General features: G+C 38.3%; 1 protein-coding gene across 1 annotated transcript in view; it reads left to right on the forward strand.

Moving 5' to 3' along the window:
* The first annotated feature begins 8,258 nt into the window (after window positions 1-8,258).
* Window positions 8,259-25,343, forward strand: part of TMEM266 (transmembrane protein 266) — a 62,940-nt gene continuing 45,855 nt past the window's right edge. The window contains exons 1-3 of the mRNA XM_062000461.1: window positions 8,259-8,272; window positions 10,418-10,606; window positions 22,054-22,208. Of these exons, the coding sequence (XP_061856445.1) occupies window positions 8,259-8,272; window positions 10,418-10,606; window positions 22,054-22,208 (358 nt within the window). The remainder of the gene's footprint in view (window positions 8,273-10,417; window positions 10,607-22,053; window positions 22,209-25,343) is intronic.

Below are 25,343 nucleotides of genomic sequence, written 5' to 3' on the forward strand. Positions count from 1 at the left end.
GATAGTGCCTAAAATAATTGTATTTAAATGAAAATAGTATGTTTTAAGCTCAAAAATACCTACTTTAAATGCATAATGTAAAGTGGAAGTAAAAGTGTAATTCTTCATGAAGTTGTATCCATTTGTAGTTGTGTTGAGTTTTTGCTGTATGAATTCTTCACCAGGCCATATCTTGGGATTTGACGGCAACAGGTGTCGAAACAAATCCTGCCCCTTCTCTCTCTGTTCTGTTGCTGTTTGCCATAGAACCATGTAATGGTTGGGGCTGGAAGTGATCTTTAAAGGTCATCTACTCCAACCCCCCTCCAATAAGCAGGACATCTTCAACTAAATTAACTTTTGCAGAGACTTTTCTGCTTTTTCTTTACCTCTATACTTCTTAGGAAAAAAAAAAAGAAAAAAGCTAATTGTTGCACTGTAGTTACTTCTTGCTGCAGGACAAAGAGCAATCACTTCCCATCCTGAATCCAATTTCTCTTACATATGCAGTTTCTTGGTGGACATTGGAATGAGAGCCCAAAGGAGCTGTCAGGCCAGCACTGGTATGTGTTGAAAGCAGATTCATGCTAGAGCGTTTGCATGTTGCAGAACACTGTAGGTCTGCTACGTAGCCCCTGCATTCTCTCTCCAGTTTATAGATGAAGAGATAGCAGAGGGAAGGAGCACAAGTGGAGTCTTTTCCTAACTATCGCAGAGTGGCTCCTCCTCTCTCCTTCTGTGCTGAAGTATCATGTGCTGCACGTCTGAAAGCTCCTTGGAAGAAGATGGATTTCACTGGTCTCTCCTGGGAGTTCATATTGGTCTAGTCCTCCTCTAAAGGCTTTCTTGCAGCTAGTGTTATTTGCAGTGTAATCCAAATTTACAGTACTAAAAAGTCAAGATTTGACCAATAATCATGAGGCATTTGTAGAGAGTATTAGGACTGTGCACAAGATCATTTTTCTCTTTTTTGCCCTTCTTTGCCTCTCTCTTGAAAGTATGAGCTATACTTAAGAATAATGAGACAATCTTTAGTAACATAATTACATGCTCTTTTTCTTCCCCACCCCCAAACAGCATTCTGCTTAATTTCAGCATGCAGGATGATCCCACAAGGGGATAGAATTATGGCTGTGTGAGCAAGTTCAAATCTACCGTTTCCTAATTTCCAAATGGCTGATTTATTTTTTTCCAATCTAAATACTTTTCAATTGGTGGAGGTTTTTTTCCTTTTTTAATGTTATTTATTTAATGACTTTACTGTAGATCCCTCCATAAATAAGGTGCAGAATTCAATGTCCCTTCTTTGATATAAAAAAATTTATCTGGTGCCCTTTTCCTTTTCTGCATAGTACATGGCAATATTAAGATATGAATGGAACTTAGAAACTGCAGTACGTATCACATGTATTTGACTTATGGAGGTTAATTTGCTGTTTGTTTTGTGTGGTATCTCTGCATTTATAATCTTTTATCTAATTATCTTTTTTAAAAACAAATAAAGCTGTATTCCTTATCCACTTATACAGAACCATATAAACAAACACTTTATCAAACTCTTGTGTGAAAAAAAAAAAGTGGGATTAGGGAGAGTTAGTTTAATAAAATGAAATTTTAATTTAGCACAATAAGCTTGTTCACCCACTGAGGGGGAAAAAGAAGAAAGTATTTAATTAACCCTAAAGTGAATCAAGGAAGTGTTGGGAGCTCTCCTGCAGGACCTTTTCCGTTTCCCCTTAAGAAGTGCAGCTCGCTTGATTTCTGAAGGCAACAGTTTTAAGGTGCACAGCCAATAAAACTTTCTTACTACTGTGTGAAGCTGGTTAAAATTCTTTCAGAGGCTGAAACAAAAATAGGTGTCAAAATTGCCAGGTTGAGATCCTAGTTTCAGTACTTGGAGAAATGGGAGTTGCACTTGTAGAGATTAGTGATCACATCAGGTTCATGCTGATCCTTGGTGTGACATCAGTGGTGTTAATCACAGAAGAAATTTGGCTAGGGTAATTCACAAGAGCTAAATGTAGCTACCCCTAAATCACACTTTTCCTGTCTCTTTGAAAGCAGCTGGGGTAATGTCTGGTTCTGTTTTTCTGGATAGCTTCATCATCTCCTTAGGCTTGCCTAGTAGGAAGCTTAAATTCTGTTACTCGCATTTGAGCCTTAGACCATATAAGAATTTTAATATAGAGACTGAAATAAGAATATAACTTTTTTTTTTGCATAAAGGGAAAAAAATGCATTTCCTGCTATATGCTAGGTTGAGAATAAAAAGCTCCAGCATGACACAGAAGCAGAACAAACTGACACAGAAAGCTCTTTGATTTCTACTGCTTCCCAAGCCTGTTAAGCTTTTTCAGATTGGATGCTTACTGCAGTTGAATATTGCCAATGGCCAAGGCTCAACACTTCATGTTTGATTTGAGTTTTTCTGCACTGTGCTGTTTGTTTCTGTGACTCTGCCCACAGTATGCTGCCCTGCTCTCTTGGTTTTGCTGATGATTATTTTTGGAGCTGTACTGTGACCTGTATCAGGGAAGCCATCCTTCTTTTTTTTTAAAAAAAAAAAAAAAAAAACTATCCAAAAAAACCACCCAAAAAACCAAAGTACAGGAAAAGAAAAATAGGGTTGTTTTTGTTGTTGATTAAAAAGACAAATTGGTTTCCTGGGCCAGCTTACGTTAATGGCTGTGCAGGTTCATGGCTGCAGCATGAGCAGAAGAAGGAGCAGAAGCTGGGCTGCAGCTAACAGCATTTCCTCAAGTGTGACATTATGCATTTACTTTGAATGTCAATTGTGAGCCTGTCCACGTGCCTAAGCTGCTGTTGGAAGCTGCCTGGAACAATCTTTAGATAAGAGAACATGTCAGAATTGGGTTATGTACTTACAAGGAGCTACAAAATCTCAAATGTTTCAGTTAGTATTTGTACTTTGTACAGGAGATTACAGCCTCATAGAGTCATTATGGTTGGAAAAGATCTTTAAGATCATTGAGTCCAACCACTACCCTCACACTGCCAAGTCCGTCACTAAACTAAACCATATCCCTCAGTACCTCATCTACATGTCTGTTAAATATCTCTAGGGATGGTGACTCCACTACTTACCTGAGTGACCCATTCCAATGCTTATTCACCCTCTCAGTGAAAAGGTTCTTCCTAATGTCCAATCTAAATCTCCCCTAGTGCAACTTAAGTCCATTTCCTTAAGTTCTATCGTTCATTACTGGAGATAATAGACTGACCGCCACCTCACTCTAACTGCCTTTCAAGTACTTGTAGAGAGTGATCATATCTTCCCTCAACCTTCTCTAGGCTAAACATCCCCAACTCCCTCAGCTGCTCCTCATACAACCTGATCTCTAGACCCTTCACCAGCTTTGCCCATCTCTAGACACACTCCAGTACCTCAGTGTCCCTCTTGTGAGGGGCCCAACACTGAACTCAGTATTTAAGGTACTGCCTCCCCAACATTGAGTACAAGAGGACAATCATTGCCTGGCCCTGCTGGCCATGCTATTTCTGACCCAAGCCAGGATGCCATTGGCCTTCTTGGCCACCTGGGCATGCTCCTGGCTCATATTCAGCTGCTGTCCATCAACAAGTCCTTTCCCTCTGGGCACCTTTCCAGCCCCTCTGCCCCAAACATGTAGTGTTGCCTGGGGCTGTTGTGGTCCAAGTGCAGCACTTGGCCCTTGGCCTTGTTGAACCTCATACAATTGGCCTCGGTCCATCACTCCAGCCTGTCCAGATCTCTCTGAAGAGCCTTCCTGCCCTCAAACAGACCTATGCACCCACCCATCTTGGTGTCATCAGCTTATAGAGGATGCACTTAATCCCCTCACCCAGATCACTGATAAAGATGTTAAACAGAACAGGCCCCAGCACCGAGCCCTTCATGATAATACTCCTCAGAATGTGAGCAAATGCAACAAATAGTGCTGAACCATCTGGTCTTGACTTCAGCTCAGTTAAATAGGGAATGAGTTAGTAGAGGCTTAGGTGCAAAAGGCTTAATTTAAACCTTCCTGTTCCCCACCCCAATTGGGCTCACTGTATTACAGCACATGTTTTCTAAGACTGTGCTTAAACTACTGCTAAAAGGCATGGTTTTGATGCATAAGTGGAGTACAGATTTTTTGGGGGTTTAAGGTTTCTCTTAAAGTGGGGATTTTTGGGATTTGTTTTCTTTTTCTTTTTAGAGTATATGTACACACACACATGCTGTGCTTCAACATATGTTTTTCAGGCTGTGTTCTATGCTGTGTATTTTTGAAGCTGGACTTTATCTCCTTATTAGCAAGCTACAGCCAAGGTGTGGTGACCGACAATAGAAGGTTGATCTAAATAAACATTAACAAATTAACTCAGGCAGGATGTGTGCTGGGCAAGGGCAGCAGCATGAACCTTTGCTCTACCATAGCGCATGATCCCACTCCTCAACCTGCATGGTTCTGAGCATAACCCATCAACTGTGAAGCAATTGCTTGCCCATGCCCCCACAATAGAGGAGGTGAAAGAAATCATAAGCAAGCAAAAGTACCTTGCAAAAGCTTTGAGGACATGGGTGCGTGTAACACCTGTGAAAAGAACAAATAAAAGCTTGCTTCGGGGCTCCGTGAACTGAGCTCAACTTCTTTTATCTACTGCAGAGGGATGAAGAGAGCTGAGTCAGCTTTGCTGAAATTTGAGCTGTGATCCCACACATTTTAAGCTCGACTACTAGTGTACAAACTTGACTCTCCAGAAAACCAGATGCAGAAATACGCTTCCCATATGATTGCATTGTCCTCTTGCTACATACCAGACTATGTTAGTCATTTATTCCAGTGAATGTTTCTGGATTGTATACCAATTAAGAGATTGCACTAAAAGACTTTTTGAGACAATTCTTTCCTTTCTATTGTATCTCTTTTAAATTAATTCTGTTTAACTTAGGAAACTGCTTCTTCTACAGCCATTTCACCTTGAAGACCCGTCACAGAACAAATGAAATTTGAACTCTCACAAAATAGATATTGCTCATACTTACATGGCAATTTAGCATGCACAATGTGCTGTCTGGTCTCAGTTCCAAGAAGTGGAAAAAACCCCAAAACTCTGGAACTAATTCCCTTGGGTGAAACCATGAGAGATGAGGCTTTCCTGTTTAATGAACACTGAGTGGCGTAGGTGTGGAAAAGGCTGTATGGAAAAACTTTCACTTGCCCTCTGCCTCCTGCCATTCTCTGATGATAGGGAAGAGAGACACATCATTGCTCTTTGCCTGCATTATATCCTGTAGGAATGCAAACAAGTGGTAAATGCAGAAGAACAAAACCTCCCTGTTGTCCCTTACTGTCTCTAAATACCACTGTGTTGCACAGAAATTTTCCTGTGGAAACTGGACGTGTTTTATGCTCCTGTAAAAGTTGTGGGGTTTTTCATGGAAGTTTGGAACATAACAGGTATAGAGATGGAGTGGATGGAAAAGAATAAGTTTCTGCAAAATATCAATATATATTAAGACATTTCTATTACTTGCATAAAGCCTAGAAAGGAGTATGAATTGCAGTAATCCCTTTAGGATGTAGATAAAACCTATATGTCCGTTTTGAACATTTCTGTTGTGCTGCCCTTTTATTGTATATATTAACGATTTGTCTTTTTAATTCAATAAATCAGCTACTAGATTAGTTATCTGCACCAGAAATTACTCACTTTTTTGCCACTTTTTCTCTCAGGAAGGCTCCACAGAGTCCTTGGAGACTTGACTCCCTCTCTCAGGTCTCTTTCCACCTTACTCGTCTCCCTTTTGTGAGCACCTTATGTCATGGTAACAATCCCTTCAGCTCAGGCAAGTTGGACTCTGCTCCCTGTGGAGCCGTCAGAGCTATCACAAGACCTTGCTGCCTGGCTGCGGGTTGCTCATTCGGTCCTGGTGGTGTGCAAATGTTATCTGTAGAGCTGACAACTCCAGTAGAAGGAAGCAGGTCTGGCTTATTGCTGTGGCTACTGGTCAGATCTGGTTGAGTTATAAAACAAAATTATGTATGAATATGAAACTATTTCCACCTTTAGAAAAGAGACCATGTTGGTATTCTAGAGGGACAAATATGTTCGTGTCCATTGTGAAAGAACTGCAGTGTTGCTGGCCCCATTGTTATGACTGAAGTTGCCTCAAAATCTTGAGATTAATCTGGAAAATAAGACTTGTTTAAAATTTAGCACCGCATTTTTGTCATTATGTTGTTTTCTAAACCTGCTTTGAGAGGGACATTGTATTAGCACTGTGCTGTGTCTCAAATGGTGAGTTTTTTTTACCATGTTAAGAAATTGCCATATCAGCTTCTGTGTGCCTGTCCTTTGAGACCAGTTTCCATTCTCATTTCCTAAATCAAATATATCTCCATTTACATTTATTCCAGGCCCGCAAATGCAGTTTATAGCAGGATTCTCTTCAGTCTTACAAGACAGGTGCACAGTACCTCATGCCTTTGCAATTTTCTCTGACTGCTTAGAACAAGAGGTTTGGGCTACATTTTTCATTAAAAAATGTGGTTTTTTTTAAAAAAAAGTATCAACCTGATGTGAGGCAGCCAACAGTACAAAACAAGGCTGAGATTTCTAGTTCAATTTTGTTGTGTTGGTAGGTATAATTGCAGTTATAAAGCTGTCATCGGTACAGATTCACCAAATCTCTTTAGTGTGTGATTTAAACATGTATAATTTTAAGGAAAGTGTTTTGGTATTTTGCTACTTTAGGGGTATAATAAATAAAGTAATTCAAGGACTCTGATGGCCAGGGAGGAAAATCCCATTGATATCAAATGGATGTTAAATCAACTCTCTGCTGTATCAAGGAGCATTTATCTGGAAAAAATTTACTTCTTACTCTAACATTAGGAGTATTATGAGGTTATAGGTAAATGGAGTGTGTGTTTTTTTCTAAAATATGTGTATTTTTCTGTTTTAAAGTCAGTAATTTTTTTTTCTTAATATGAATAATTAAATTGCTTTTGGCTGACTGACTTACCTGAGGAGGGTGATCACGGTGTAGACCCTTTCTTTTTGCATGTCTAGGCATATTATCTGGAAAATCTGAAAATGCATTGAGTACCTTTTATATTATTATAAGGTTGCAAGACATGAAATAAAGCCTTGGGAATGGCTCCACAAAAGGTGTAAGTTTCAGTTTTATTATTTGGAATAAAATGATTGCTATGGGTCATACTGTTGCTGCATTTATATGTCTTCACTGTAAATACTTGACTGGTATTATCAGTTTAGCTTCTAAGTGACTCTGTAAAGTTTAGTTTAAGAAGCATTTTTCATTAGCACGATTTTTTAATGCTATTGTCAGAAATATTCTGATTCAACAATGACTATTTCTGTTTAATTAACAGTGGTTTTTTATGTTACTCTTTAAAATTATTTAGCGTATAATCTTGACTGTAGCTTTACAAAGTTTATTGTGATATCTTTTTCTAAGAATTTTTGTTTCTTATGTGGTATTCTACAGTTTCTATTTTTCCATCTACCAAAACCTGTGGTACCACTGGGTTTCATTCTCACAAGCTTCTCCTGTTCCATTCTGATTGCCATGGATTGGTCCAAGTGCAACTAAAATGGAGCTTTTACCACAAGCAAATGTCATTCCTTTTCCAAATGTATTAATGGGTTTTTGTTGGTCAAAATATCATCTCAATAACAGCTCATCTTAGAATGTTTGACAACATTAATTAATTCTTGGAAGAGACTTTCTAAAGTAGAAAAAAGTGTCAGGAACACAGTTCAAATTGGAAAATGGTGAACAAACCCCCAAGCTTTGTTGAGAAAGCTAATGTTCATCTTTTCAAAGTATATTAAATTGTAAAAACAAAAAAAAATCAGTTGGTTTCCAGTAGAACTTGTGCTCCTGAAGCCATGAGCTTTCTTTGAAAATCCATTCTGATCTTAGTTATCTTTCTCAACAATGAAGTGGTTTAATCCAAGATCTGGGTTCTTATGGAAGTTTATATGTGAGCACGTGTGCATATGTATAAGTAGATGTACTGCGGCTTTACAGATTCCCTTACATGGAGGAATTAATCAGTTTGAAAGGGAGTCACAGGGGAAATTAAATTGTTAGGCAAACTTGAAACATAATAAATGCCAATGCAGCTCTTTGGAGCTCTTTCAACATTGTTGTAGATAACTTTGTTTTGCTTCTCACAGAGACCTAATCTTGGAAGTCTAGAACTTCTGTGCAGAGCTGCTGGAATTAGTTAAATACTGGAACTGATTTGGTTGCGTCCTCCAACATGACCAGTCCTCAGTAAGTACCATGTGAGGATAGTTATTTTAAATAGAAGGGAACAGATTGCTACCTGTAGGAGAATGATATGACATCAAGAGGGCTCTATCAGTATTACTGGAAGGAAAAGCTGGTATTTTGAGAAGGAATAGCACAATTTGGTCAGCTATCTAAAGCTAGCAGAAAACACTGTGAGCACGTCTAATGTGTTACTAACAGCAAGTGTCTGAAAACCTAGTAAGTCATCTATTTTCAGATCTGTTTCCATTTTTTTTCTTTCCTGCCACCTGTCCCAAAGCTGTTTGCCAACACTGGTCTGTTGTTCTGATTTTCTTTCTTTTCAGTCAAATCAGGTCTGTCATTTAGCCTGTCTAAGAGTACAGAGGGTAAATACTAGTGGGAGAGGGAAAGCTGCATCAACCCATTTCCTTTTCTTTATAACACTGGAAATAGCATCACTATATGCTCTTTTGTGCAAAAATGAACCATATTGGGCTTGTAAAGGTAAATATCCATGGGATGGCACTAAAGGTGAAAATCAAAGAAAGAAAATACTTGCTAAAATTAGCTTCTCCCTCTGGAATTCTGATTTCAGATTGTTTAGAGAGGAATACATGTTCTGTTGAAAAGGAAAGAATCTCATTACTTTCAGTTAAGTAAAGATTAAAATAAGTTAAGCCTTTAGATTGTTCAAATAGTACTCTACATTTATTTCTATATTCCGCCATAGTATGACACATCTGCACCCTTTTCCTGCCAAATACTTGATATGGAACAGCAGTTTCTGATTTTTAAAGTTACTTTCTTGCATAGTACTGGTATTAGTTAGCTCCTCTTATGATGTTTTCCATCTGAAAGGAGTAGTCTGATGGTGAGACTCTGACCAACCAAATCTTTCTCTCTCTGTTTCTCGTAGAATTTTAGTTGCTTCACCCACACCCTTAGACTTATAAAATATGTGAGCTAAGAACTCTTCTAAATTATTCATTTGTTTTCTGGAAAAAATAACCCCCAAACTATTATTCAAGTGGCTTGAATAGCAGAAATATTTTAATAAGCTGCTTTAAATAAAATCACCTATACAACTTTTGTAGTCAAATAACAGAAGGAAGTTGGATGCTAAACACTTGTTAACTATATCCCTAGGGAAAAAGTGTATCTTCACACCTGCTGTTGAAAACCTCTGACAAGTAGCCTGAGATTTCTTCAGAAGTTAACAAATTACCCTGGATGAAAGCTAGAGAAGTTTATACTTGCACCTCCTCTGAATTAAATGAAGCAAACAGCTTTCACTGGGTACTGCAAAGGATCAGTCCTTGCTGGGGCTTGACCTGCAAGCTGTCTCCTGCAATGAAATCATCCTTCATAAGTACTAGATGATATACTAACTGACAAAGTTTGAGTTCCTAGATAAGTAGTATCTTGTTATAAATGTAGAAGACATATACATAGTGAAACTCCAGTTTTAGCTGCATGGAGGTTCCATTAATGTTAGCAGGGTGACAGAAGAATACATGTTCAGATTTAGAAGCTGTACGTAAGGATAGTTACAATCCATAGTTCTTCTGACTCATTGCTCTCCTTTCAGGATTATTTTAAAATAACTTGTAACAGAGTGATCCCTTCTAGTAGAATGAAACAAAGTTGCCTTCCATCAAAATTTTCTGAATATCGATCCACAGTGGCAAAGGGGTCAAACTGTATTCATTAATTAACAGTTGATTTCTATATAATGGTTAAGCTTAGCTGTTCATTGCTTGCTGATCTAATTTACAAAGCGGTGTTTAGTTGGCAAAGCTACATGCCTTCTTTGTGTTTTGCACAAATATTTTGCTTTTGAGTTTGTGCATTTTTCTCATACTGTTTGTTTATAACATATCCATTTATATTTAGTACTTTTGAACCAGACTCAGCAGAGTGAAATGCTGTTCTCCTTTGTGAGGTTTCTGTTGATTGCAGTGGGATTTATGAAAGTCAAGTTTGGAGAGATTTGGTCTGTCCTCCCAGCGAGGACCACCTCCCTCAGTGACCTTGCAAAAGCCTTTTAATTTGCTGGTGTTTTAGGTTTCTGTGAAGTTCATGTCTCTAACTTATTTTTGTTTGCTTGCTTATTTATTTACATATGTATATATAGAGAGAGATTTATTTTGCTTATTATATTTTCAGGCCTAAAATAGAAGGCGGTGTTTCAGAAGTTGAGATAATTTCACAACAAGTGGAAGAAGAAACCAAAAGCATTGCTCCTGTACAGCTTGTTAATTTTGCTTATCGAGATCTACCTTTAGCTGCACTTGATCTGTCTGTTGCTGGGTCCCAGCTTTTGTCAAATTTGGACGAGGAGTACCAAAAAGAAGGGTAAGTACAAAGGATAGAATTTTGGTTTTTAGTTTTAGGTTATAGGAATTTCATTGCCTGAAAGAAAGAAAATCTTGCACAGGAGAAGTGCAGCCAGTTGCCCTCAAGCTCTTAAAAAACATTGTCACAAAATGGAAGTGACCTTTTCCAATATATCTGATCTGTGCTGGTTTGGAGCTCTTTATAGTTTTAAGTGGTTCATAGCTGCAATTTGACCACAGTCTGGAAGCATTCTGCCAGGGAAAACTAGACCACGCATCTAGCCCATCAGACAAGCAGAGTGCTCTGGTGTAAGCTCTTTGTGAAAGGTTTCAGGATGACAGAATTGGCTTCTGTGATTCTTGTATGTAGTTGTATATCTGGCTGAGAGATAATGACTTAGTACAGCTGATTCCTGGACACGTTGTGTACTTTTCACAGAATAATTTGAATTGCGTACTTTGCTTATGTGAGAACATTGTCTTTGATAATGTACATACGTATTACTTCTGGTTTTGTAGAATTACAGCTTCAGTTTTACTGGAATAAAAGATCTTAATCAGTTCATAACATTTACCCACACATAAATCTGTGTCAGATGATGTAGCAATGTTGTCCTACAGGACATTTGAAGTCATCCTTATACCTGATTCAGGCTTGAAGTGACTGTAGGTGGACTGATATACTAAATTTTATGAAAGGTTTGGGTCAACTGAAGAGAATCCAGAGGAAGGTGGAGAGAGTGATTAGAGGCTCAGAAAACCTACCGTGGAGTACCAATTAAAGTAACTGTATTTCACGCAAAGAGGAGACTTTCATGGGAGCTTATAAGAGACTTCAGTGAAGTGGCAAACAGCCTACTACCCATCTCGCTGATGTTTAGACAAGAAGTAAAAAGTTTGAATTGCAGCAAAGAGGAGAATAATAAGGGTAACAAAGTGCTGGAGTAGACTACTGGTGTATATGGGGAGGAGGGGAAGAGAATTGCAATCATTTTAAGAGGAAACATTTGTCAGGAATGATAGCACTACAGTTTAACGTCCCTTGGGACCGAGATTAGGTGAGCGTTTCTGCATATCCCCTCTGTGACTATTGTTGCACTGAACATATATATCCTCCACTTTCAATAACAGTCATCTAAAAGCACTTCAGAGTAAGTCATATAGAGCTGTCTTTCATGATGATGTTAAAGGGCTTTATATAAGCCTCCATTTATTAACAGCTCGATGTGTTTTAACCTGTGCTCTGAAATCAGCAGAGACCTGCTTCATCTCTGCTCAGCAGGTATTCTGTGTGGTAGTCAGGAAGCAGTATGTGGGGAAGGCTCTTGCCTTTATTCAATTTCTTTCCAAATTGGACTTTATGAGACATCTCCAGAAAGTTGTTACTCCAAAAAGGGGAAATACATTTCAAGTAGGTTATAGAAGTATGGTACAACTGTAACACAAAATACCCTGCATAGCAAAAGAGGCACTTGAAAATTAATTTGAGTATGCAGGTGTAACCCTCAGGCTATTTTGGTGCTGAATAAATACCAGTTTAGTTCAAATATGCATTTTTGTAGATTTTATGATCTGAAACTCAATTCTTTACTGTGCCAAAGTGCACAGATCTCTCATTGTAACCGTTTGAGCAGCTTTGCAGATTTAAGCATGGAAATAGACTTGTCATTCTTTTCCTCAGCAGAGATCTCTTCCTGCACACAGACTACTTTTGTAGTTTCATCAGTCTGAACGGAAATAAGTAGGTGCCATCCAGATCTCCCAGCTGTGTAGAGTAGGTTCTCTGAAGAAAATTCAGAGCTTTAGTTTGTATGTCTCAGTGTATTTTGGCTGAGTATGTTCAGCTGAGTCCCAGGACTGCATCTGCCTTGTGGGAATGGCTTTTTTTCCTTTCAGAAGCACTGGTGGCAACTGATGTCCTGTGAAATTTAGGAGCAGAGCTGAGCTCAAGAAGCCTGTCACCAAACCACCTCATGGCTTGTTTGCAAATACATCAGTTTTATGAATGTGGTATAATTTAATTCTCATGGCTTTGTTAGATATGACTGACTTCCACCTTAGTAAGAAGGAGAAATGGATGGTCAGGTCAGTTTGGTATAGGAACTTGATACTTCTCCCTCACGGATGAAGAGAGTTACATGGAAAGAGCAGCACAGGAGGTGGCAGAAAATGTCAAGGTCCCTGTAATTTCTGCCAGCATCCATATTCATTACCATGAAGCATTCTGACCCCAGTGCTGCCATACAGGTTGTTGGTGGAGATACCAGAAGATACTGCTAGTACTAGAGAGTACTAAAAGATGTAGGACTCACATTCCCCTCCCTGGTGTTTGTCACAGATTCCAAGAGTCATCTTCTGTGTGCTTTTCTGTAAGCATTTCAGGGAAGGTGTCAACCTATATGACCTGCATGTGTTCTGTATGGCTTTGTTGTTCTAGATCTGCAGCTAATTTAGGCAAGTTGCAGGTGTTCTAACTACAAGGTTTTGCAGCAGGAAGGTCTGGCACATTCCTGTGCTTGGAAAATGCTGGATTGTTGCTACAAACTGCATCTGTCCACAACCTTATGATTTTTCACCATAGCTGTCCAAAATCCCTAGTTCCTCGTTTAGGTTGACACACTTCATCACTAGTAAGTTGCCATCTCCACGCACAGAGCAAGAGAAACTTCAGACTAGAGATTGAGTGGGCAATAAAGGAGTCTTCTGATTTAGTGATGTGGTTATATGCACCCCAAAGCTTTCCTCTAACTTTCCTTCTTTAAGGACAGAATGTATTCAGGATCCAACCACAAGTGCAAATTTAACATGGTAATAAAGCAAGAAAAACCTTTCTGCTCTCCTAGAAACCCTCAAATAAAACACAAAATATATTGTCTTCTAATGTGGATTGAGCAACAGGTTTTTTTCTCCTTTGTAGAATTCTCAAACAGGGAAAGTACAAACATTTGTATGATGGAAGCTGGTTAGGTTGGATGGAATCTGCATTGCAAATATTCTCACTCATTATCAGTCGTGAGTGGGCTGGCATTGCCTTCTTTGCACTGAAGAGGAATAAGATGCTTGTGGTCTCTGCATGTGGGATAGGAAGGATTCCTGCACCTGGCTTGATTCCTAGCTGCAGTAGGGCTAGTGGGCCTGGTGTTAATAGAGGTATAGATCTTACCCTTCAGAAAAAGGAGATTTCCTGATAAGTGCCAACAATGTCTAACTAAAATATTTTGAATTTTCCATGATTGTGGCAATCTCTATTTATAACAGTGTATCTCTTCCACCATGTGTAGCACTGTGAAGAAATAGTAAGTTGGTTCTCAGAACCAATATGAACATGATATTCATTACTTGCTAGTTCCACCAATCAGCCCTGAAGTTAGCTTGTTAGAATCATCCTCAGGTATTGCTGCTATGCACTGTACTCTGTGCTTAGACTCAGCAGAAATGATAATGGCATAGGCTGGAGACATATATGTGAGAAATAAAGTTATTCAAAACATGGGTCTTGGATGCCAAGGAGAACATGGTAAGCACTTCTAACATATCTGTAACAAATTAAGTGATACTCTTGTGCAAAAGGCAGCAGCAAAGTTGCCAGTTTTCTTTGTGTCTGTGAATTTATTGGAGAAACTGTATCTATATTAAAACTGGTTTGCATGAAAAGAATATGTAAACGCTTATTTAAGACTAATCACCCGGAAAGCTAAGGAGATTTTTAAATGTTAACATTACCTTTAAGTGCCACTCCTAATTTCTTTTTTTCCTATCAAGTATTCTGTTTTTCAAAAAATACTTTTTCTCTTCTGTCTCTGTATCAATGACCAATAAAAATGATGGAGAGTAGTTGACAACAAAATTGAAAACATGCAGAAAGTGGTACATTTGTGCAAAAGACAAACAGGGGTAGGGAAAAGCTCTCATTCCTATATTTTCCTTAAGTTCCAAATAAGAAGTATAACTGATGATAAATTAGAAAAGTATTTGGAGACGGTTGCACAGCAGGCTCTGGGTTTTTGGTGAATGTGCAGTTAGACAGTGAGCCTGTCTCTTGATAAAGATTTGTGTTTAATGGGGGTTTGAAAGCAAGGGGAGAGAGATACACACCAATATTCAATTATTTCTTTGCTTTAGATTGAAGATCTTAAAATTTTTTATGTTAAATTTAAAACATGAAGGTGCTTTCAAATACTGTGTTTTACATCAAGGGCTTTAAAGGTTAGGAGTTCATACAGTTAATGTGACTCTCTTGACATTAGCTGCAAATAGTCATGTGCCATTGTAGTTTAATCATATGATCATCTGTTCATAGCTTTAGATAGATTTAGTTGCAGCTAGAAAGTGCATTAAATAGTAGGAATATCTGGAGAAAAGGATTACTGTAGGAAGGGATAGAGAGATAAAAAGGAAGGGAAACCAAAACTGAACAGAGATTTACAGATATTCAGAAGTTAATGCAGGAAGGAGTCATGAGCTTTTAATTTTAAATTGTTTGGCAGGCCTTCACTGATGAATGTATTCACCTATCCTGGGAGAGAAGGAAGTCTATTCCTTCAGTCTGTCTTCTGTAATTGCACCAAGTAGATGCCGTTATTTCTGGTTTTCATATTAATCTTTCACTTTTTATTTTGATCTCTTTGAGGTATTTTACTGAGGTTTTCTACAAAGCTCGAAGGTGCTTTAACTCGAATGGATCAAGTTCTTACATTTCTCTTGTTTTCTGCTTTTCTTGTCTTTATCTGGCAGCTAATTAAAAACCAATTCCTTTTCTGAAAAATTCTGTTCACCTCATGCAGATCCTGGAACACGTGATATTGATAATGTGGTGAATAATGAGGTCCAAGCTCAAGATAAAGTGCAAAGGTTTTGGAGGGCAGAGCTATTTCATGTAGTGAGCAAGCTCCTTGTATTTACAGAAATGACTTAATTTATTTCTAGCTGCCAGACACAGTTCGAATTCAGAAAGATGGTGCAAAATCTTAATGGCAAAATGTAGTGAATGAGACTTTAGTGCTGATTTGTTCTTTGTGCAGTACTATATCACTGCTACTTTCTGTGCTCTGGTCCAAAACGAAGGCCTGCACTGCAGCAGAAAATGAGCATTCAGCACAACAGAACCTGTGAGGTGACCGGCTCTTCACTAGGGAGAACATGAAATTTCTGGATACATTACAGGGATGTAGAGTGATTTAGAAATTTCTTTTTCTGTACAGACCCTTTTATTTTTGTAAATGTTTTCCAGAATACCTCACTACTCTGTTTATCCTAGTACCTAAATCCTCTGAGTGTGTCTCTATTGTATCTTTTCAGTTAACACCAATTGGTAGAGGGAGCACTACTATAGGGGGAAAAAAAAATAAATGATTTTCAGACTTTTCTGGTTTATAGATATTTCTGTATTTCTCCAACAGAACTTGCTTTTCCCAGGTATTTTTTGTAGGTAGGAGTGGTTGTAGCCCACAGACCACTGTTTGCAAGGCTCTTTATTGCAGAGCAGAAATGACATGGGTCTAACTTATATGGCTTGTCATTGTAATTAATTGTCACTGTTGGAGAATTTATGGCTTCGTGCAAAAATTGAAAGATAGGAAAGCAATAAAACAAAGGAAAAATTTGGAAAAGTGAACTATTAGTGTGGAAGGAGAGACCATGAAAGTGTCAGCTCAATGCTGAGCAGTAGTCTAAAAGAAAATCCAATGTTAGGATTCATTATGAAAAGAAATAGAGAGTAAAAGTGAGACTGTTGATGTGCCTCTCTATCTCCAAGCTTTTCCCATGTCTTGAACATGACTGTAGTTCTGATCCTTGTCAAAAAGGTTATGGTAAATACATAAAAAAACAAAACTAGAAAAGATTCAAAGGAAAAACAGAGATCAAAGATGTAATATGTCTTCCAGTTACTAATTAGAATTGAAGAAATCATATCTGTCTCAGGAAGTCACCAAGTTGAAAACAATTGGATATGGTGAGACTTCTAAGGTGAAATATTGTATGTTTGCTGTGTTCTTATTCCTCTCCAGACATCTGCTCATGGCCACTATTGGAGACATAATACCAAGCCTTTGTTCTGACCATGTGTGGTTGTTCTTATATTTCTTAAAGGTTGTTTTTGAACATGATGTTAATATCTCACTAAAGACCTTAGCATAAAAAGGAGAAGCCTAATAAGCAGTTTTCTAATGAGAGAAGTAATATAACAGGTAATCACAGGATGTTGGTGAGCAAATGGTGTGGTATCTATCTAGAAAGAAGACACAAATGATCCTGAGAAGCACGAAGTACTTAAAATAGAACTAGGAAACCTTTCTGTAGTTAAACCTATTCCAAAATACTATGTACCACTCTAGTTGTGTGTATTCACATGTGAAAGGAACTACTAGGACAGTTATAAAAAACGAGTGTCTGTAAAGCTTGGGCTTTAATTAAATTGCATGAGTGGATGCCGTTGCTGTGGAGAAATGCATTGTGGACAAAATGCCAGCAAGCGAAAAGAACTAATCAGGCTAAAGAACAATACTGGCACAAGAGCAAATATGTGGAAGGCGGTCTTCTGTGAGTTAAGGCAGAAAACTGGGGGAATCTTTATTGCAAGAGTTCTGCAGCAGTCCTTCAAGAAATGTAATGTGCTTCAAAACAGTAAAACTTTTAGGGGGGTAAAAAAAAGGATAAGAGCACTCAATAGTTATAGTAAGCTTGTAGAAGTCCAGGAAAGGGGGGCAGAGCTCTGTCCCTTCCTTGGAGTTGCCCAAGGCCTCCAGCTGCTACCTGTAGCCTGCTGAGAGGCTCTGCTGTCTGTTTTGCCTCAGCCAGATTTTGTATTGTTAGTTAGTCTTACTGTGTTCCTGTCACTTCCTGACCATGGCCTTTATACTCCTTTAGATAGGGATTTGGAACTCATCCATCCTTCTGTTTTCTGATCATAGCCATCTTGTGAGATGCAAACACTTGCTGTTTAGCCAAAAGAAAAAAAAAAAGGCTAAGGTATGAAGCAGTTTCTGGGGTATTCATTTGAAAGACTAGAAAAATAAAAACAGTGACAGCTGTTAACAGTTTGAACAAATTGTTTGTAGTGATTCCTTACCAAAAAAATATGTTAAACCTTTCCCAGTTTTGCCTTATGTTCTTTTATCCAATCTGTTTATTAGTAAAACTAGCAGTGATGATGACAGATTGGATTTCTACAAAGCCATGTGTGAAATTATCTTTAAAAATAATGACACCTGGTAAAATTCCACTAAATATATTTTAATGTCTCATAACAAAACTTTACAGCCCTGTATCTCCATCAACCAAGAAATTCCTATGTTAGTACATTTATTTACTTACCTAGGTATTGTAAAAAAGGTAAATAATATTCTTGTTGTAGAGACAGAGTAACTGAGGTACTTAATGAACCTATTTGAACTCACGTGGTAAAGTTGTCCACAGACAGCAGTATATTGTACTTATTCTCTGAACAAAATAGGACACTTTTAAGAAACATCTTCTTTTTTATCTGGAGTAAGGGGAAAAGGTGTTTTACTTGTATATGAATAGTATGCTATTTCTTCATAAATTTATGAGCTGTGTGTTTCGTTTTTTGAAATATGTATGTGTATGAGCTTCTAATCAGAGCTTTGAACTTAGTGTAACTTTGCAGTATGACATGGGCAATGGCCAGGATTTGGAAGGTAAGTATAAGCCCACACTGATTCTGGTAGGGAATTGTTTTTCTGAAATACTAGATTTCTCATTGTTTGAATGAATGAGCCCTTACACATCAGCAGGGAGATTTACTTCAGACATGTTATAGGGTTGACGAAGATGAGGAGATTTGTGTGTTAGGAGTCAGTGTGGTTATTGTGTCAACAAGTTCATCTAAAATATGTTTCTAGTTATATTGTGGTTCCTTGTATTATTTCTGTCCATCCTTTACAAAAGGCAAGAAGTAAAACAAAATAAAAAAGAACAGCCTAAGGCAAGATCAGGACTACTATACAGGAGTGCAGAAGTATCAGGGAATGAGCAGGCTAAGCAGCACTCGAGAAAGAAACCATCCATTGTGTAGCTTTTAGAGCAATGTGATTGTTCAAGTCAGTGGATTAAGAAGACTTGGAGGAGATCTGAGAAGAAATATAGAATCACAGAATCATTTCAGTTGGAAAAGATGTTTAAGTTCATCAAGTCCAACTGCTCACGTTACACTGCCAAGCCCATCACTAAACGACCTCCCTGGGCAGCCTGTTCCAATGCTCAGTAACCCTCTCAGTAAAAAAGTTCTTCCTAATGTCCAATCTAAACCTCCCCTGGCACATCTTGAACCAGTTTCCCCCTGTTGTATCATTCATTCCTTGAGAGAAGAGACTGACCCCACCCTCACTGCAACTCTCTTTCAGGTAGTTGTTGTGAGTGATCATATCTCCTCTCAGTCTTCTGTAGGCTGAATGTTCTCAGCTCCCTCAGCTGCTCCTCATCAGACTTGTGTTCCAGACCCTCCCCCAGCTCTGCTGCCCATCTCTAGACACACTCCAGCACCTCAGTGTCCCTCTTGTGAGGGGCCCATCACTGAACACAGTATTTGAGGTACAGCCTCACCAGCATCGAGTACAAGAGGACAATCATTGCCTGGTCCTGCTAGTCATGCTATATACACAAGCCAACCTGGGCACACTGCTGGCTCAAGTTCAACTACTGTTGATTAACACTCACAGGTCCTTTCCCTCCACACAGCTTTCCAGCCACACATCTCCAAGCCTGTAGCATTGCTTGAGGTTGTTGTAGGCCAAGTGCAGGACCTGGCCATTGGACTTGTTGAACCTCATACAACTGACTTCAGCCCATTCCTTTAACCTGTCCAGATTTCTCTGAAGAGCCTTCCTGCCCTCAAGAAGGTCTATGCATCCACCCAGCTTGATGTCATCAGCAAGTGTACTGAGGGTGCACTCGATTTCTTCCAGATCGTTGATAAAGATATTAAACATTACAGACCCCAACACTGAGCACTGGAGAACACCACTGGTGACTGTCCAACAACTGGATTTAGCTCATTCACCACCAGTTTCTGGGCCCAGCCATCCAGCTAGTTGTCAACCCAACGCAGAGTATGTCCAACCAAGCCATAGGCAACTAGTTTCTTGAGAAGAGAGATTTGCTAGCAGTGATGTGTAGATGCTAATCACTTTCTCTTCACAGGACAGATGTTGAGGAAACGGACCTTGGTGTAATAAATTAAGATATGAAACTGGAGGTGGTTTTTCAGTGCTTAAATTTCAAACACTTTTGTTTCTTTGAAATTATTTTTTTTTTACTTTGAGTGATGTATAGGTGTAAACATGCAAGCCCTTGACCTCTTAAATTGATTGCTTTTCCAATTGTGAGCTGATAGTTTCATTCAGAAGCTTTTTGAAATCAGTGGAATGTTAGTACTGCAAAGACAGAATAAATTCACATTCTTTAACATTCTAGAAGTAATGGTTACCTCGAGTAATGATTATCATGACTGTGTCTCATGTGTGCCGAGTATCACAGCTGATTTATCCGTAGAAGTATATTTGGTATATCTGAAAAATCTCAGCTAAAAGTATCTTTTAAAGGCATGTACTTAGGCCCTCTACCGGCCATTCTGAGAATAGGAAAGAGGAAAAACTGCGCTGCGATATTAAAATACTTCTCTTTTTGGAAACAGGAAGATAAGTGATAAGTGTGGGAAGAGATTAGAACTAAAAGCTATTCTATTTAAAAACAGCATTTCTTGGCATAATTTTTTTAAGATCTATCCCCCTCCAACCCTGAAATAACAGTTGCAGTACAGATAAGTTATCCTGTTTTGAGATGATGTAAAATAATTTCTATTAAAAGACCAGATTTGCAAAAACAGTCTATTCTGATGCCTTTTTTTGCCCCTCTTATGTTTTAAAAATACTTATTTAAAACCTAGTGCATTCTGTATTCAGGCTAGAAGTGTAACAAAGTTAATCTAAGGGCAAATTCCTGATAGTAACACTTGTCAAATCTTCTCTCAAGTTTTAAGAGTCAGTTGAGGAGGTCTTTTACAGTCAGATAATCAGGCAATCTGAGTACAAGTATTTAGTTAATATACATAATTCTGAGAAGCTCCTTGAAAGTGTCAAGTCTCTGAGCACTGCTTAGCATCACTGTCTTTCTCATTTTTTAGTGTGATTATGTCAAGGAATGTTCTGTCATGTTTTTCTAAGTGTTTGATTATAATATGAGTTACTGAGTCTGAGCTGTTTATTTGGAATTTATCAGTACCACTCTATGTTCTTTGTATACCATTGATTTCTCTGTATTGATATTTTGGTTCAGACTTCTGTGTGCTTCAGCTTCTTAAACCCTAGTTAATAAATCATGCCAACTCTTTATTAGCTAATGTGTATTTACAGTGCTTTAAAAATATCAAGTGTCAAGCACTGAGACTTTCAGAGGTGGGCCAGTACAAGAAAGAACATTACAAAACAATACGATGAGAAATGTTACAATACTGTATCAAAGTGAAACTATGGAGGGATTTAGGAGAAAAAACAGTATCAGGATGGGCTTCATGCTTCTGAAGTCCATGCTACTGTTATTCCTCTTACAAATATCTTCAAAAGACAAAAAAATACTTTTTTTTTAATTTTAACAACCCACTTAAAATGTGTATCTGCATTAGCACAGTACTAGTACAACATTTGCTGTTTTGCCAGTTTCTTTCCAGAGATCTTTTCCTGGTAGCCTCCTCACAACTCCCTTCATCTTGCCTAAACCTTCTTTTTCCTTCAAAACAAGGTGACCTCACCTAAACTAGGTTTGAGAGCAGTCCCTGGCATAAGTTGTCCCTAAAACTGTGCTACCTCAAACTCTGGTCCACAAGCAGATTGGTGAGAGTTAGACAAATAGACAGGCTGGACAGCCTTGGCCAATGGCTTAACACTTTACCAAGCTGTGTATATTTGGTAGTACAGGTATAGCTGTGGAGTCACTGAGTTTATTCTTTCGTGTTCTCCATGTTTCTATTCCTCTTTTCTGTGATGCCATGTGAACAGGGAAAAAGCTGCCCAACCCTAACACTCAATAGCAGATAAATTTGTAAAAAACATTATTAGCTTCTAATCTAATGGCAAGTCCTGCTATGACTTAGTGTTCACAGATAGCGGTATGCAGCAGGTATGTCAAAATAGAAACACATGAAATATAGTAAGACAGGAAGAATAAAGTGTGTGTGATAATTTAGACTGCATTACTCAGTGCATTGGAGGGCACTTGAACACTGTTACACTCCAGAGAGTTGGAAAGGCACACAAGATTCCCAGGGTGAAGTTTTTTGTGAAGTGTTTTTCTTGGTAAAGAAACCAAGAAAAGTGAATTTTGCCAAATCTTTGTACCTTGTCATTGAGTGTATCCATAACAGCAGAACTTATAATTTTGAGTTCACTGCTCTTTAGCTCTTTTCCTTTTTCACTTCTTTTCTTGTTTTTCCTCTTAATTTTATTTCCTTAGATCTAACTGGCTAAAACCCTGCTGTGGGAGACGAGCAGCTGTGTGGCAGGTATTTTTGCTCAGTGCAAGTCTCAACAGTTTCCTGGTAGCCTGTGTAGTATTGGTGGTGATTCTTCTGACTCTGGAACTCCTAATAGATATAAAGCTTCTCCAGTGTGAGTAGGAGGATTACTTTTTTTTTTTTAAGAAATAAAGGCTTAACTTTGCCGGGAGGTTTTTGAAGGGGGGAGGATGGTGGGGATTTTTTTCCCTACCATTTAAATTATTACTAGGCTAGGTAAGAAGTGTGTTTCTGTGGAACTCTGGTATAGTGAATTCAGTCTCTTCCTTATTTTGCTGACCAAATTCAATAAAGGACAAATTTTGAAATTATACAAGCAAAGTGTACGTGCAGAGATACGCCCACATCGTCATTTGTATTTGGAAAGGTCTGTACTTTACAAACACTCCATGTACACAGAAGAAAGATCATTTGTTCATCATTCTATGATGGTTAATCTCCAATACATTTCACATACATGTGGATAGACAGAGGTGACGAACTTGCTAGTGTATTTGGTGCTATCTTTAATACTAACTTACTTCTACTGAGGTAAGTAGGAATTTAAATTGTGGCTTTCTATCAGCACTGAAATGATTCAGATTTTCATTCTACTTTGCTAGTACACTAGGAGTGAAGTAATAGATTAAATGGAATAGTTTCATCTGAATTCACTCTATGCAGGTTCCACAAGGGAAATTTTAATGTTGTTGTTTTGATTCCTAGTTAACCTTTTTTCCCCCTACTGCTCTTTTCTTTGATTCCTCTCCATGTTTTTTTCTTCGGTGTTACAAAGCTGACATGAACACAAATACCAGCTACATTTTCCCTATGCTAAATGTTGAAAAGAAGCCTCTAGCATCTCTGTACCTCAGATATATTGAAATGGCAGTGATAGGGTTCAGACAATCCCATAAATGCAACAGAGTCATGATCTAGAATCTTCTGTGGCAATTTTAAACTGAGCAAATAAGCTTTTTGTTCTCTTGAAGTCTTTTTATTTTTGTGATTGGGCAATTGATATTAGCGGAGTTAGATTTTACTGTAAAGATTTAGGTATTAAGATTACTTTAGGGAACTTTTTTGATAATTGCAGTGACTTTGTAAAGCCTCTAAGATGAGTAAATGTCAAAGCTGACTTTCTACACTGTTGCCCACCATTTACCCTCTTTTCTGTCCAAATTTCACACAGTGTTCTGAGCATGGACACTCTGTTATGATTGTTGTTTTCTGTAGTCTCTGCTGACTTACAGTTTTTGATGGGAAGACTGAGAATTTAGATAGGTCTGCCTCTTAAAGAAAAAAAGAAAAGCAACACTAATTATGGATTTAAATCCTTAAAAACTGAATGAGGAAGAAGCTTTCAACACTATTTATTGAGGAGCCACATCTTTCTGTGTAGAGAATTGTTACTTCTCGTAGAGACAGAGTTTAAAAAGTGCTTCTGTTGATTTTTTTCTAGATTTTTAACATAGTTTTGGATTCTTTCCTCTGGAAGCATCTGCTTTCTTACCATTTATTTTCAGCAGAATCTTCTAAAGAAGGCTTTGTTTTAGCGATCATTGCTCTTCTACGTGTCAAATGCATGCGATACTCTGAAAAGCTCTACAGGTTACACCGTGTGCATGACCTATAGGTGCTTGGTCAAGCCAGGTGATTTCACTGTTCATAGGCTGCCCCTGCCTGTAAGGATTTTCTTAGTACCTGAAAAAGGACTCATTCCACTCTGTGTTGCTACTTTGCATTTTAGCTAATGAATCAACACATCAGGCTTCCTGCCTTCAGTTGAATCCCTTCTATTCTGTCTTGGTGGGGCTGATGTAAGTATTGCAGTTGTGTCATATGAGGAATATGTGTCACATTAAGGTTTTAAGAAGCCAATAGGTCTTTGTTTTTTAAAAATGTAGTTACAGTTTTAAATGATTCCTTATTATATATGAAATTACCCAATGCATTAGGATATATTACAGCACATCATTGCCAATTTTGTTCTTAATAACAACTGCTAATCTGTGTTATAAAATGTGTAATTACTTAGGAAGCCTCTTTTACTTTTTTAGTGTTTTTTCCTTTAGCTGTGCCATTTTGAGAGCATAATTTTCGTCTCATACTTTCAGTGCAGATTCTGGTTGCATTGTGCACTTCTATACACAAAACTGTCAGTGTTGGTGATGAAGACCGCATATGCAAACATAAACATTGTACACATGAAGAGGACAGAGACCTTTTAGGGTATTTTAACACAAAGCATATTCATGCCAGTGTTAGAAACCCCAGAAAGCAAGGGACACATGATAAGTCTTTTATTATAGGTCTCTGTTCTATAGTCAGCTTTTTAAGTCCTATCTTCAAAGCACTTCATATACATTAACAGAACAAACTTTTAATATGCAAAAATAAATGTATACTAAGTCACACCTCAAGAAAAAAAAAAAAGAGGGTCATGGCAAATTCCAGCTCACATTCCTCAAAAATATGGATTATGCTGTCCCTTCCTCATCTTCAGTAGTTTGGGGGAAAGCAACTCAGGAAATCATCTTAGTACTGCTCTCCTTCTGCAATCAACTTCAGCAGATTTGTTGGTAATAGGCAGCAGGCTTTCCTGAAGACTGTGAAGCTGAAAAGCTCTACTCCTGTCCACTTGGTTGCTGGATCAGGGCCCTGTCAGGGTATATGCACACTGTGCAAAGAAAATGTAAGTTGTGGCACAGCATTCCATCAGTAAGTATGGGTTCAGGGCTTGCCCAAGCCATGCAGTGAGCACCTGCTGTCTGCTCCTTGCAGGAGCAGTGTGGTTTGTGTCTGCTGGAAAATCATCATCAGGAGCAACATCTGCCAAAAGCAAGAGCTGATAGTACAGTCTTCTATAATGGCCACTCAGGATTTGTCAGGATGTAGTCTTCCTCTCTCCCTTCATGGATTTAAATTTTTGAGGAAAGTGAAGGAAAGAGGGAGGAGATAGACTGAGTTTGGCTGTACTCCACAATTCATACTGAACCATCTTCATGGCTAAAAAGCATCTGGATTTGCATTTACTTCTTCCCTGAAGCACCAAAGAGCAAAATGTGAAATAAAGCAGAAATTTTTAACTTTTAGCTACAATTTGGGGGGAAAAGAAAAGTTACAATTTCCACAAATATAAAATCCTGTCCCAGATAAAAGTAGAAGCTGAATAGGTTGGCTACTTTGCCTGAAAGTGAATCCCAGTGATGTATCTGAAGCACAGCTGAGGAAGGGTAAGCACCTTTTT

The sequence above is a fragment of the Colius striatus genome, chromosome 7 (assembly GCF_028858725.1).
Source record: "Colius striatus isolate bColStr4 chromosome 7, bColStr4.1.hap1, whole genome shotgun sequence".
In the NCBI taxonomy this organism is placed as follows: Eukaryota; Metazoa; Chordata; class Aves; order Coliiformes; family Coliidae; genus Colius; species Colius striatus.